This window comes from Lepidochelys olivacea (genome assembly GCF_965140295.1).
Source record: "Lepidochelys olivacea isolate rLepOli2 genome assembly, chromosome: 16".
In the NCBI taxonomy this organism is placed as follows: domain Eukaryota; kingdom Metazoa; phylum Chordata; order Testudines; family Cheloniidae; genus Lepidochelys; species Lepidochelys olivacea.
Genome location: NC_140426.1, coordinates 21617825 through 21632380, shown reverse-complemented (window position 1 = coordinate 21632380; position 14556 = coordinate 21617825). Strand labels below are relative to the sequence as shown.

General features: G+C 53.4%; 1 protein-coding gene across 1 annotated transcript in view; it reads right to left on the bottom strand.

Annotated features, from left to right (window-relative positions):
* NOTCH1 (notch receptor 1) overlaps positions 1-14556 on the bottom strand; it is an 80725-nt gene that overhangs the window by 11964 nt on the left and 54205 nt on the right. Inside the window, exons 10-23 of the mRNA XM_084650510.1 lie at positions 13399-13512; positions 10646-10879; positions 10096-10206; positions 8399-8591; positions 7627-7772; positions 7098-7211; positions 5548-5667; positions 4986-5138; positions 3938-4166; positions 2640-2841; positions 2276-2429; positions 1633-1817; positions 892-1024; positions 97-354 (exon numbers count right to left, since the gene is read on the bottom strand). Coding sequence (XP_084506636.1) covers positions 97-354; positions 892-1024; positions 1633-1817; positions 2276-2429; positions 2640-2841; positions 3938-4166; positions 4986-5138; positions 5548-5667; positions 7098-7211; positions 7627-7772; positions 8399-8591; positions 10096-10206; positions 10646-10879; positions 13399-13512 — 2346 coding nt within the window. The remainder of the gene's footprint in view (positions 1-96; positions 355-891; positions 1025-1632; positions 1818-2275; positions 2430-2639; positions 2842-3937; positions 4167-4985; positions 5139-5547; positions 5668-7097; positions 7212-7626; positions 7773-8398; positions 8592-10095; positions 10207-10645; positions 10880-13398; positions 13513-14556) is intronic.

Below are 14556 nucleotides of genomic sequence, written 5' to 3'. Positions count from 1 at the left end.
AAGGGGGCGGGGAGGAGAAAGGAGGCACCCATGAGTGTGACGTGTTACCAGCAGCCTCAGGGTCCTTCACAGGCTGGATGGGAAAGGCTCGCTCACCTGCATACCCCTGCCTGCACTCGCACTTGTAATCGTTGACGCGCTGCACGCAGTTCTGGGTCCCCCGCGCATCACAGGGGTTGGACAGACATTCATTGACGTCCCCCTCGCAGCGCTCCCCCACGAAGCCAGGTGGGCAGATGCAGCTGTAGCCGCCCACTCGGTCTGTGCATTTGCCGTTGTTAAAGCACTTGGGCCCCAGAGTGATGGGATCAAAGAAAGGGCTGCAATCATCAACGTTGATTTCACAGTGCACCCCTGGGGACAGATGGGGCAGGGGGAACAGCCCATGTTTAGTCTGAATTTTTTTTTGTTTTGCCCTAGCTCTGGTCATGGACCAGGATCCCATTGTGCTGGGTGCTGAACAAACCCAGAACCAAAAGACAAGGGGCTTACAAGCTAAGTATAGGACAAGAGACGGAGACAGACAGATTGATGGGGGAGTGCAAGGAAACCATGAGGCAATATTGGTCAGCATGGCAGGCACTGGTCTCTGCTGATCATCTAAGACACTAACAGGGCAGCTAGATGGCGTCTCCCTCTGCAGCATGAGTAACTGCTTGCCAACCTCCCCTCCAGCCATTCTAGTGGAAGTTGAGGACACCTGGTCTCTGGCAGGAGGTGACCAGTAGCGTTACAAGACCACTTGAGCTCCTTGATGGCTGGGCTAACAAGCTAATGTAATCCAATATTCCTGCAGCTGCTTCCACCATTAAGACCAGCGTGCATACACAGGAGCTAATGAGCACATACCAAGGATTTCTGCACTCAGAAAAGTATTCCCCATTAATTTACCTTGAGTCCCTCTGGGACAAGAGCATTTGTAGGTATTGATGAGATCGATGCAGGTTCCTCCATTCTGGCATGGGTGAGACAGGCACTCATTGATCTCCTCTGAGCAGTTAACTCCGTGATAGCCAGCAACACACTGCAAGGGAAGAACAAGGGGAACCATTAGTTACATTCACTCTGATAATGAACCTGTTCAGTTCTAATCTCGGGTTCCTATGCTGTTCCCATCACTGAGGTATCCAAGTGCCTAATCTCTTCCTTCAGCGGTCATGTGGGGGCTATTCTAGCCCTGATTAAAGGCCAGGATGTCCAAAGCATGGGCTAAACACTGCTTCCCCTCTCTCCCCAGCAATACCTGTGCCTCACTATTGCAAATGCAATCTACTGCATTTTATGCAACCCGGAGGCAGCCCAGTTGCCAATGAGGCAGTGTGGTTTGGAAGACGTTTGGACAGCTTTGTTTATAGAAAGAAGGAAAATAATTAGCACTTAAAAAGCACCTGCCACCTGTGGATCTCAAAGCACGCTACCAACACAAATGGATTATGCACAGGCAATGCCATTAATTCCACTTCACAGATGGAGAAGAGTGAGGCACAGAGAAGCGAAGTGCCTTGTCCAAAGCTGTAGAGTCAGGAGTAGAACCCAAGAGTCCCATCTCCCAGCCCTTTGCTCTAACTGCTAGGTCCCACACGCTCCCCGAGTGCTGCTGACCGCGGGTAGTCTGGCAGCCAGCCAGCGTACCTCACAGGAGTAGCCTCCCAGGTAGTCCGTGCACGTAGCTCCATTCTGGCAGGGGTTCGGGGAGCACTCGTCCACCTGCTCCTCACAGTAGCTGCCGGTGTAGCCGGCCTGGCAGCGGCAGAAGTGCGTGTTGCCTGTATCCACGCAGAGGCCGGAGTTCCTGCACAGGTGCGCCACGTCGACACCTGGGAGAGCACAAGGCCGGGGAGCAGACAGTGAAGCACACTACAAGGCCAGCGATGCATGGGCACATTTGTGCAAAATGGGCCTGTAAAGGGGAGGCTGCTCTTCGAGAAAAGCACCCCCATAGGGCACTGTTAGAAGTGCCAGGTCTTGGCCCACGCTCTGGCTTCTTTGTCTCTCTCCGGTGATCTCTGGCCAGGACAGCAGCCACTGGGAGTTGTTCTGAGTCAATGTAAATCACAGCAGCCCTGAGGTTGCTTTAACTTGTGCCAGGGCCTGAACTAGCCCCCAGCAGCACTAGGAAACAGGGAAGTGCAATGGAGGCGTACAGCCACCTTTGTCCCCGTTTCCTGGGCCCAGGACCGAACAGAGCTTGGCTATTCCTTGGAAATCTGACCCTAAACCTCCATGAATTCACCAGGCCCCAGGGCGCTATTGCAGCACTGAGAGCAGACGTTACCTTGCTGCTTCGCAGCCACATCACAGGATACGCTGGGGACGTCACAATACAGGCCCGTCCACCCGCTGTTGCACTCGCAGCGGTACAGGTTGTTGGTCTGCCAGCACTTGCCTCCGTTTTTGCAGGGAGAGGAGTCACACCAGCGCACCAGATTCTGGAGAGAGAAGAAGGAAGTTCATACTTTCCTTGAATGGAAAGGATTGTGCAGGACACAGCAAGTAGGGGAGAAATGAGACCTCTGGATCTGGGGTGCTGAGCTGCAGCGAACCTGGGACAGATCCTCCGTCGGTGTAAAGTGGCAATCCTTCCATGGTGCTACGTGAGGATCTGGCCTCATGTGATTAATGGGCTGATTGTTCTTTACCTGACAGTTGAGGCCGGTGTAGCCCTGCGGACAGGTGCACTTGTAGGTCCCATAGCTGTCCTGGCAGGTGCCCCCATTCAAGCACGGCTTGGAGTCGCATTCGTTGATGTCATGCTCACAGTAGCTGCCCGTGAAGCCCGGTGGGCACACGCAGGTGAAGGTATTGATGCCGTCCACGCAGGTTCCCCCATTAAAACAGGAGCTGGAAGGTGGGAAAACAAACATTGCTTCCCAGTAAACAATAGTGACTATTGTAATGGCGTTCTCCATCCATGGATCTCAAAGCCCTTGTACCAACATTAACTGATTCAGTCTCAAAACCCCTCTGGGAAAGAGATAAACACACAGATGGGGAACTGAGGCTTAAAAAACTTGTGTGTCTTGCCCATAGTCAGACATCAGTATAGTGGCAGAACTAGAAACAGAACCCAGGAGTCCAGACTGCTAGTCCTCTGGTTCAACCACTAAACGGCATAGCCCATGGGTTGTACCTCTCACAAGCTAGCACCTAACACAAGGACAGTTCATGGGAATTTTAAGAATCTATGCTCTTGCAATGTAAATCTACCATTTTAATGACTGGAGCAAAAACCACATGGTTTGGGCCCAAACTTCATTTCCTGACTTTGTGTAAGGTATCTGCATGGCCCTATTCACTGTTATATCTGAGCTGGTCATGCCCTTGAACATAGTAACCCTCACAGCCCTGCTGGGAGGCAGGGATATACTAGGATCCCCAGAGAGCTGAAACCCAGAGACACTAAGCAACTTACCCGAGGTTGCAGGGAGTCTGTGAGCGAGCAGGGATTGACCGCAAGTCTCCAGAGTCCCTGTCCAGTGCCTTAACACAACTCCAGAGGAAGCATGTGGGAGTTTTGGCTGGGAAAGGGCTACATATAATAAAGCCCTCAGACACCGACTCATTGGCTTCAGTGGGAGTACAGCAAGGACCTCCAGGGCCTGATCCAGCTCCACAGAAATCAATGAGAGCTTTTTTATTGAAGCCAATGGGAGCTGAACTAATCCCTTCCTTCACCCTTTGGCAAGATTAGTTTAAACAGACCAGGCTCCTCAAGCGAATCCAGAGCGGAGATGAGATTCCCCTGGGGAGACAGGATATGTGCCTGCCCCAACATAGCATCCTCATGAGGGCCACCTGCAATGCCATTGGCCAATGGAGTGAGCCCCTTGGGGCTGCTGGGACACTTGGCATTACAGCGACTCCCAGGCCCACCATCACCCCCTGGTAGCAACCAGGTGTTCAGCATCCCAAGCAGCGCCCAACCCCGGCCAGTTACCTTTCTGTGCAGTCAGGTGTGTTGTTCTCACAGTGGATCCCACTAAAGCCAGAGGGGCAGGTGCACGTGTAGCTGTTGACACAATCCGTGCAGTTGGCCCCATTCTTGCAGGGGTTGCTGGCGCACTCGTTGATGTCCTCCTCGCATTTGGGCCCCCGGAAGCCTGCCAGGCAGTCGCAGAAGAAGGCGTTGATGCTGTCAGAGCAGGAGCCACCATTATGGCAGGGATCTGAAAGAAGAGGCAGTCACGTAGCATTAAGATACAGCAGTTCACAGCCCCGAACACAGCAGTGAAGCCGGGCAGCTTTCATGCAGCATTAGCCCATAATGCTGCCACCTGTGAGCAGCCAGATCTTGCTGAGAAAACGGGGCAGTTCAGCCATGAAAAGAACCCAGCCCAAATTGAAGCTATCTCCAGTTCTGGAGCTCAGCCGGCAGATTCGCTCACAGGAGTATCAAAGCAGCTGAGCAAGGCAGCCCTGGCCCGATCCTGGACAAGGCAGGAGGTGGCACTGAATGCACAAAGAGCCCGATTCTCCATTCCCTGCTCCTTGTGTTGTCATTTGTGCCAGGGCCGGGTAGGTGTGAAAAGCTGCCATTTCTGATTCACACCCATCCTGCCCTGCTCTAAATGATGACACTGGGTACAGCGCCACGGAGAATCCAGTCCAAAAGTTCTGATTCCCTTTTGGACAACGGCATGGGTACCTTTAAAAACCACACAAGGTGCAACAGGTGGCATTAAAAGGGGAACATTGTTTCCCACCCTAAGCAAAGGGGAATCCCCAATGCCCCTGCGGGGGGAACTGTTGCAACTGCAGGCTTTATTAACAGCAGATCCTGTGAACGGCGAGCCAGGAAAACACTGCATCTCATTGGAATTTTTGGAATCTGCGTCATCGTTACAGGTTGTAACGACTGGTTGCCCTCATCCTTTCGCTGCACCATGTACTGCTCTCCCTGAAATTCAAGCTCCTTTAAGGAGTTCAGAATACAGAACACGATTTTAGCACCAGCTCGGAGAGTAGATGCTCGGCCCAGCTCTTACTTGGCTTGCAGTCGTCGATGTCGGTGTCGCAGTTGCGGCCGGTGTAGCCTGCTTTGCAGTTGCAGCGGTAGCTCCCATCTGTGTTCTGGCACGTGGCGCCATTTCGACAGGGGCTTTTCACACATTCGTTGATGTCAATCTCACATGTTTGACCTACAAGAGAAAGGGAGGGAAAGCTTTCGCACTTTAACATGCTGGTAGAAGTCCTGCGATCACGGTTTCCTGTAGCACCAGCACAGATCACCCCTATGGTGGGGAAGTATCACTATTCCCACTGGGAAGGAGGCGGCTGCGGCACACAGACAGGGAGCGAGTTGACCATGGTCACACAGTGAGTCAGTTGCAGAGCCAAGGATCGACCCCAGAAGTCTTGGTTCTCACGTCCTTAATTTAACAACAAGGCCACTCTCCCACCTTTGTTCTGATATTCTCTGAGCCACATGGGAAAGGGAAGGCACAAAACGAGAGGAGGGTTCAGCATAACCTGGCTGCCCAGGAGAGAGGAGAGTGCTGAACTCGGAAGAGGACGGCTCAGCGCACGCATCAGTGATCCCCTCCTTACCTTGCCAGCCAGAGGGGCAGACGCAGGAGAAGCTCTCGTAGTCCTCCGACTCTCTGCACTCGCCGCCATTCTTACACGGACTGGCCGCACACGGAGCTAGCACATCCTCGCACGTAGCCCCTGTGGACAGAGCGAGAGGGACACGCGGCTGAAGCCTTGATGGCAGGCTGCTGTCCCAAGTCAACAAAAGGTGGCAGGGCCTGGGACATGCTCGCTGCATCCAGCCCGCTGCCCAAGAAGTCTTGGGCTAGTTCCAGGCCTTGACAAGACAAAGGAGCTCGTGCTTCCTCCGTCACCCACCAGGGTCATTTCAGAATTCCCACCAATTTCACGGAGACCGACACGCCTATGTAGAGCTGCACTCCCCACTCATGACCTGCCTCTTGGAGGCCTTCCAGGAGAGCTCCTTACTGGGAAGGACGGGGATGTCCCATCTGCTGGGGGGGCTTTGAATGGTTTTACTTGGTCCCAGTTCCCAGTCCAGAGACAGCCTGGGCACCCACCTTTCAGATTGAAACTATGGAGACAATCCAAAACCGAGTCTTTATTTGACAGGAAAGTGCAGTTTTGGAAGGAGGGCTTTCAAATGCCCCTGAATGGTCGTTTTTCCTGTTTACACACTAGCCAAGGGCTAAATTCCCTCCAAAATGTTATCTTCCTTGTCAGCCGTTATCTTCTAAGTTGGCCTTTGCTATTTTCCAGAGCCTTCCACTCTCCTCCTCCCCCCATTGGTTTCCATGGCTACTGGCGAAGACAGGAAACTAGTCATGGCTTCCTACAATTGTGCACATGTTGCCATTTTGTGCAAGAGGAAGCAGGAAACTGGCAAACAGGAATCAGGTCAGCAGAAATTCCTCCCCCTACGGAATCCACAGCCGGTTATGCACCCCGACCTGCTGCGTATTTTTCCAAAAGGAGCGTCAGTGGGTAAACAGAGTTGTTCCCAAAACAGACCCTGAACGGGGGACAGGGCTGAAAGCAGAGGAGACACGACATGCTGTCCTTAATAACCCAGCACCAGACAAGGAGGAGTATGGGAGCCCAGCGCCCACAAACCACATCTTCACTTCTGTATTCATCGGAAAGGGGCAGGGACGAAGCACAAGTTCAAAATCCTGCCCTGCCGCTTCCGAAAGCTCCTTGGAGTTTCCTTCTCTAAGGTTTGGCTGTGCCAAAACACTACCCGGGTCGCCCCATAGCGTCCTGTACGCAGTCCCAGATCCTCAGCTCATGTAAGTTGGCAAAGCTCCAAGGAAGTCAGCGTTGCCTCTTCGGCTTACGCTGGCTGAGGATATGGCTCATGGCGTGTGCACAATAGGGAGGGAGACGGGTATTTTATGAATTATGGGCTAAACCTTGCTCCCACTAAAGCCAATAGCAAAACTCTCCTGCGGAGGTACTGGTGTGGTACTGCCTGAGAAGGGAGGGTGCTGTGCTGCTCAGTGAATCTCTTTTCAGGGCTGATCTCTCTTGAGGAAAGGATGCAGGACCCGAAAGCCCATGCAGCAGTTCTGCTGCAGTGTAACTTTCAGTACAGGCTGCTCTCTTACCTGTATACGGCAGGAGACAGTTGCATTTGTAGCCGGCTACATCATCTATGCAGGTTCCCTGATTCAGGCAAGGGTTGGAAGCACATTCATTGATATTGGTCTGGCAGTTGGGCCCTGAGTTAGAAGAACCAAACACACATCAGCAAACTCGGTGCAGACCATGATGGTGGTTTCCTCTGGCTCAAGAGGAATGGTATGATGGGAAAGCCAGAGAGAAGAACAGGAGGACGGGATGAATGAGGCAATGATGCACACAGAACCCACTGGTTACCTCTAGAGGCCGGTTCAGATAAGAGGTTAAGAGTTTACTACTGTTACCAACTAGAGGAGTATCTCCTTTAGCTGAAGTTGTGGCAGTCAGCCCTTTTAGTGCAGAAGGTTCCAGGTTCAAAGCCCAGTGCTGACCAATCCATTGTTGCCTTTCCCATAGATGCCCAGTTTGTGTTCCATGACAATAAATTCACCCAGAACTATCCACAGCAGCAAAGCTCCCACCACTCAGCTATAAGAAAGTAGTAACAGTCCTTACCGCTGAATCCCTCCCGGCAGGTACAGATGTATCCGCTGGTCATATCCTTGCAGGTGCCCCCATTCATGCAAGGATTTGATTCACACTCGTTGTTGTTGATGTCACAGTTTGTTCCGCTCCAGCCTGGGTCACAATCACACCTGTAGCTTTTGTCAGAAAGAAAAATATAAAGCAGAGAGTCCAGTTATACTCACCCCCCCAACCCCTTCAATCAACCCTTATTTTGTAACCGTCAGAACTTATTTGAAGCACAAGCTCCCAGCCACACTGAAGCAGAGAAAAGAGCTCGCAGCTAGTCCTGGATGACTGAGCAGTTGGAGAACCGGCGCTTTAGAGGCTCCTTGATAGGACTGCAGGATTCCACAATTGTAAGAGACCCGCATTAAGTCAAATGCTAGATCTCGTTTTGGGGGTGGGGGGGGGACGACGACACACTACAGCTCTTCACACCTGGAATCTCCAGTTCAAATCTGGGTTTCTACAAGTCCCCAAACCACCATGGCAATTCAGGATGCTAGGCAGTCTTTGCTCAGTGGAAGCCAGGGGCTACACCTAGAGCTAGCCATGTACACCAGCAACAGGGCACATTGACAGAGCTGTATGTGGGAGCCTCTCTGGAATAGCAGGAGGGCTGCGGAGCAAGATTTGGGTGTCGTGGCAAAGCTGTGCTGGGGCCCAAAATTGAAATAGCGAAGAGTGCTGCTGGAATTTGGAAGGTGCATTAACAGAGCTGCGTGGACAGATACATGCTGTTGGCTTCCTGAAAACCTACCCATTGAGTCCATCATTGCATTTCCCATGGATGCAGGGGTTGCTGTTACACTCATTCACTTCCAGCACACACATGGGATCGTGGTATCCCTCGGGGCAGATGCACGTGAAGCCATTGATGCCGTCCTTACAGGTTCCGCCATTGTGGCACGGGTTGCCGGCACACTCGTCGATGTTGATGTTGCACATTCTCCCTAGGAGGGGGAAGAGCCAAAAAGCGTCACCTCCGTGAAGTATGCGAGGTATCCTGGGAACTCTCACCTGTCTCATCAGGGGAGTAATAATAAAAGGGGTCTCAGGGCAGGTAGGCAAGGCTCCCACTGAGTGCAACGGACACCCAGCCTGCATAAAGGCCGGTAGGACGGAGTCTCCAAGCAGTGCTGGTTCTAAAGGTACATGCACATAATCACCGGCATGACTCCTCTTTGGTGGAAGGTGACTTAGCAGTCGCTGGCTTGCCTCTCTTCTTAATTAAATACAGTTGTAGGGAGCGAGGCCATCCCTGACATTACTTTGGTTGCAGGAGGAAACAATGAAGGGGAGCAATCTCAGCCTGTAACCCTACCTGCTGGCAGCTTGGCAAAGAAAGGCCCTATTCAAAGCCCCTGGCAGCAGGCATAGGGCAGAGAGACTCTGCAAGGCTACCGCCCCCACTGCGGGTGAGCAAGGAGCCAGCCGGGGTCTGTGCGTATCAAAGGACGTACACATTTTCCAGCGGCAATCAAACAAACCAGTTAGACGAGGCAGCAACCCGATACCCATGGGATTTGACGGTGTGGGAGCCTAATCACCAGCTTTCGACTCTTTCTATTATTGGACTCAGCTAAGTCACCCACCTGAGCCGGCAGGAGCCCCAGCCTCCCTTAGGGAGAGCGAATAGCTTGTTTCATAGACCAGCAGATGCTGCGGCAAGGAGGCAGGGACAGGGTCTACACTAGTGTCCAAGGCAGGCTTCAGATGCAGCTAGGGCCTGGGCTAGGCTAAGCATGGAGCCCCTAAGACAGGCTGATGGAGACTGATCACCTTGGAAATTGTAGCCTTCGCTGCCAGAGACTTTGGGGCCCAACTGGAGACCAGCTGATGGGGCCGGCTCTCTTCCAAAGGACCAGATTTTTCTGAGGGCGGGTGCTCAGGGAGAGTCTCGAATTGGGGCCTTAGGAACGGAGGCATCCAGGATCTCCAGCCACTTCCGAAATCGTGGCCCACATCTCTCTCCTGCTGCAGAATGCACAGCAGCAGGGCAGCTGCCTCACTCTGCGCAGTGAGGTTAAATCATTGTAAATTCTCTAAATAAATGCGTCTTCTGATGTGCACTCATCTCCTGCCCAATGTAGAGATGGCAGCTCTCTGAGGCAGAGACTTTTTTATTATATGGGTGTACAACGCCTAGCGCAATGGGGCCTTAATCCCTGATTATGGCTCTAGGTCCTTCCATAATAGAAAGAATAATCCATCATTTCATAACCTCTTCTGCCATTACCTCCTCTTTGCACCCAGCCTCAGAGTCAGGGGAGGGACTCTGCATTCAAAGTTTGTGGGTGGGATTTAGGATATTCAGACATCTAAATACCCAACTGAGCTTGCAAATCAGAGGGCTTGATTAAACCTGGGTGGGAAAATCTCACCCTACGATCATAGCGAGCTCCCCACTCCATCCTGTCCCCGGCCCTTTCTCCAGTGGCCAGCGACAACTCTCACCTGTGTATCCTGGCTCGCAGGTACATTCATAGCCATTGATCTTGTCTAGGCACTTGCCATAGTCACACGGGTTGCTAGCACAGTCGTCCAGATTGATTTCACAGTTAGGCCCTTAAAGAGGAAAATGTTACGAGAAGTTTACAGGCCTCAGGCCTCACTGACAAGACCAAATATAGTCAGAAGAGACTGATAATGGGGGTGGGGAACTGAGGCACTCTTCCCCCCTGAAAAAAGTCCTCCTTTGAAAACTCTTTCCACACCCCCAGGTGCGGAGGTGGTTCTAAAATAGACAGTCAAGCCCCGAGAACTTGCCCTCTTCATAGAAAACCCACAGGCCTTTCCCATAATCAGCCAGGCACTGGGAGACAAAGCAAGAGCGTAAATTAGCTCCACATCCCCTGGTTTTGTTTCCATGACCCAAATGTTCACACTCACCTCAACTGATCACATCCCCCCCACCACTCATGGACAGATAACTGGAGTCCTGCCAGAGCCCGGACTGCCCTGTTCACTGCTAAAACAGAGTCCCAGACGGGTGACTCCTCCTTACCTGTGGTGCCTTTGAGGCAAAGGCAGTTGTAGGCGTTGTTCCTGTCCTGGCAGGTCCCTCCATTTTTGCATGGGTGGCTCTGGCACTCGTTGATGTTGATGTCACAGAGGTGGCCCATGTAGCCAGGCTGGCAGAGACAGGTGAAGGCAGCGATGCCGTCTCTGCAGGTCCCATAGTGGCACGGGTCAGGGTCACATTCGTTTTTGTCGACTTCGCAGTGAGCACCCGCAAATCCTGGCACGGGGAAGAAGCCAACAGTCAAGCCAGAGCGGGAGCCTCGCGTCATGCACTTGCCTCTCCTAATGCAGGGCCTGGTCCTGAGAGGCGTAAAGCATGTGCCACTCCCTACCAAGAGCTGCAATGCTCAGAATCCCTTCAGAGCAGACCCATCGTGCCCATGGCTCCTCTCCCCAAGCAGCTAGGGGAAAGGGGAGGGAACACAGAGAGAATCTAAGTCCTAAGAAGTACCCATTTTTCCTTCAGCCATCCACAGACAACCTCACAGCCATTCCACTTCCACCCGAACACGCCTAGGTAGCGCGCTGTCCTGTGCCCACTGACATAGCCTCTGGAGATACCACAGCTGAGTCAGACTACACACTGGCTCATCCCTTCCCTCCCGACCCCCAGGGTCAAATGGGCTGGGACCAAGGTATTCCCCACAGCGATCAGGTAAAGCATTGCCACAATGCCACAGAGCCAGCCTGTATGGCTCACGTGTGCCTACAGTCGCCGGCTTCATGGGAGAGCCCCGGTCCCAACCCTGCCTGATCTGTCACGCCAGCCACTCTGTAGGGAACATTTGTCCAATCTAAAGAACCTGGAAATAGAGCCAGGCTGAAGGGAGAGTGGGTGAATTGCAGGCTGCAGAGATTCACAACCTGCTTTGGAGGTAGCCCCCTTACGTCAGAATGGGTTTACAAATAGTTAGATGGGGGGAGGTGGCACCATTGTATCCAGCCTCTGGATGACTGGACAGTTGGCGTGAGTTGCTCTTGAATGCAGTCACAGTGTTTTATCTACCTAGGCACTTGTCTGATCCCAGCGTTTCTATCTTGTCAAGCCCCTGTCACTGCAGTATCCGCACACCTCACAAACATCACTGCATGTAGCCTCTCTAGGCAGCAGGGCCGTGCTATTATTCCCATTGTGCAGAAGGGAAATTGAGGCACAGAGCAGTCATGTTGGGAGTCTGTGGCAGAGCAGGGACTTGAACTTGGGTCTCCTGACTCCCGGGCTAACGCTGTAACCACTAGGCAATTGTTCCTTCCCTCTTTCCATTTGAGGGCGGTTTCTTGGCCTCTTATAGCATAAGGACCCAGGTCCCCAATCCCATGCTTCACACTCCCTTAGCTTTCAGTGGGAGTGGAAGCCTCCCTTGGGGAACTGGGCCCCAAGATGCCAAGCTGCACGGAGAGCCTGCCTATCTCTATCAGCCTTGCAACTGCTACCCCCTCCCCCTAATTAATAACCGTCCTCCCCTGCCAAGCTACCCCAGCGCAGCGAGAGCACAAGCCCGGAGGAGTCAATGGGGCTTTGCTTGAGAACGTGGCCAGAGCACACAGAACAAAAGCGTCTCCCCCGCACTCAAACGAAAGGGCCTTTCAGAGCCAGGAGCGCTGGGCTTTGTCCCGGTGATACACAATGATCATCATTAAGCTGGCTCCGCGCAGGAGCCGGTGCCTCACTCGCTTGCCGGCCCCTCCGTGCATTTGTCATGGAATCCGAGGGGGGAAGGGGCGCGCGCACCCATAGATGATAACGCTCTCGCCATTATCCGGCCCTACTCCGCTCCCAGAAGTGGGGGGCGGGGGCGTGGAGGACAAAGTGCAGCTTTGACTATCCTCCATGAAACCCACATAGCAGCTTTTCATCAGGGCTTGGCATAAGCAATACACTAATTAGAGGCCATTCAGCTGGAAGATTTCTGGCGGGAGCTGCTCCACAAAAGAGCCACTGTTTGCCACTGCAGCTCATGTCATCGTCTGGGCCAGTCATGCCTTAGGTTTCACTCATCGAACCCACAGAGCCTTGCACCTTGTTTGGACGATAGAGGCTGCTTTATTTCCCTCCTTCTCTGTCTTGCTAGCGTTTGCCGTGGAGGCGGGGAGTAGAGACGGGGAAGAGGACAGGCCCCAAACAACAAGTCCCAGGCAGGTGGGATTATATGTAGGGTTCATTATTGGTATAATGGCAGTTCCAACAGACCCTGACCAAGATCAGGGCCCCGTTGTGCCAAGCGCTACATGGACACACAGCGAGATCCAGTCCCTGCACTGACCGAGAGCAGGGCCCTGTTGTGCCAGGGGTTTCACAGACACACAGCGAGAGACAGTCCCTTCCCTGAAGCTCCTACAGTCTAAACACAGCACTAAATCAGTTCTGATATCCATCGACTCCAGGAATCTGGCCCATTATTTCCAGATGCTGCCCTTCTATAGCACCTTTTGCCCAAGCAGCTCAAAACCCTTGACAAGCTTCCAGAACTCGATCCTGCTGCCGTGGCATTCAAGCACATAACTCCCCACCAGAAGCAGGATTGGTCCCTGATTAACGCTTCAGCATTAAATATTCTTACCATTTTACAGAGGCAGAAACTAACACAAAGGGTGACTTATCCAGGATCTCTCAGCAAATCCATGGCAGAGGCAGGAAGGGGACCCAGGAGTCCCAGTTCCCGGCCTCCCCCTGTTCTAGCTGCCAGACAACACTCCCGCGCCCCATTGTGACTGGTCAGCTAAAGGTCTCCCCACCTTCTGTGCACTCGCAGGTGTAGGTGTTGGGGCCGTCTACGCACTTAGCCCCGTTCTTGCACGGCGTACTGGCGCACTCGTCGATGTCGTATTGACACAGGTGCCCGTTAAAGCCTGGAGGAGAATAGAGAGAGAACGCTGGTTTTGCGCTGCCCCGGGAAGGCCAGCGCTGGGACGAGCACTGGCTGCTTGGGAGCATTTCGGGGGCCGTCTCAAAACCTACCGGCTTCCGAAAGAATGGGACTAATGGGGCTGCGGGTGTTGAGAGGTTTGCACTGGGCAGGAGGTGGCGGGTAGAGCAGGGGAATGAAGAACCTGTGGCTTCACCCCAACAGCCCAGACGCAACCTGGATTAACTTGTTCCCCACCCACTGCCTCTCTACCCTCGCCCCTTAACCAGGGCGCTTACTCCCAGCAAGTCTGGGACAATGGCTCCTAACACCAGCAAGGGGGAGGGGGCAGAAGGCGAGCAGCCCTTGGGCTCGGCCATGGCAAACAGACAGGCAGCTCCAGCTAGCAGATTCCACCAGTGGTTTGCCCCCTCTACCGCCCCAGCTCATCCGAGTATTTCCCAGCCCCACACATGAGGCTGGGGGAACCCTCGCTCCCTTGCAGGAGACGACATTTTCCAGACTGGGCTGGGGTTTCCATGGTGATGGCTGGATGGGGGGCTGTGACCCAGTATTGAGCACATCGTATTTACATCTCTAGAGGAGCGAAGGCTCTGAACTTCAAAACCTCCTTTCACAGATTAACCGTCTCCCCATTCTCTGTTCTACCCCCTGACTTTGACACCTTATTCAAACCCGCCAGCGTGGCCCCTCTGCCCAGCCACCCCTCCTCCCCACACTGGGGCCTTTTCAAGTGCAAAGTTGGGCTTTTTAATCCTCGCTCCTCTCCCCCGCTGGCTGGGCAGGCCCTGCTTGGCTCTCCTGTTGAATGCCAGTGGGCTGCGCTGCATCCTCCCACCCACAAGGCCCTGATCCCGAGAAGAGCTGTGCTCTGGCTGAAGTGTCTGGGATTTGTGGGCGCTCAGCTCCATTCAGGATTCGGCTCCACAGAAGGAAAGGGCTGGGGCTGCCGTGAAGAGAACCTCTGTGCCCCTTCTTTCACCTGGCCAATTGGGCCTCACACCAGAAAAGGGCCAGATGCTGCTCT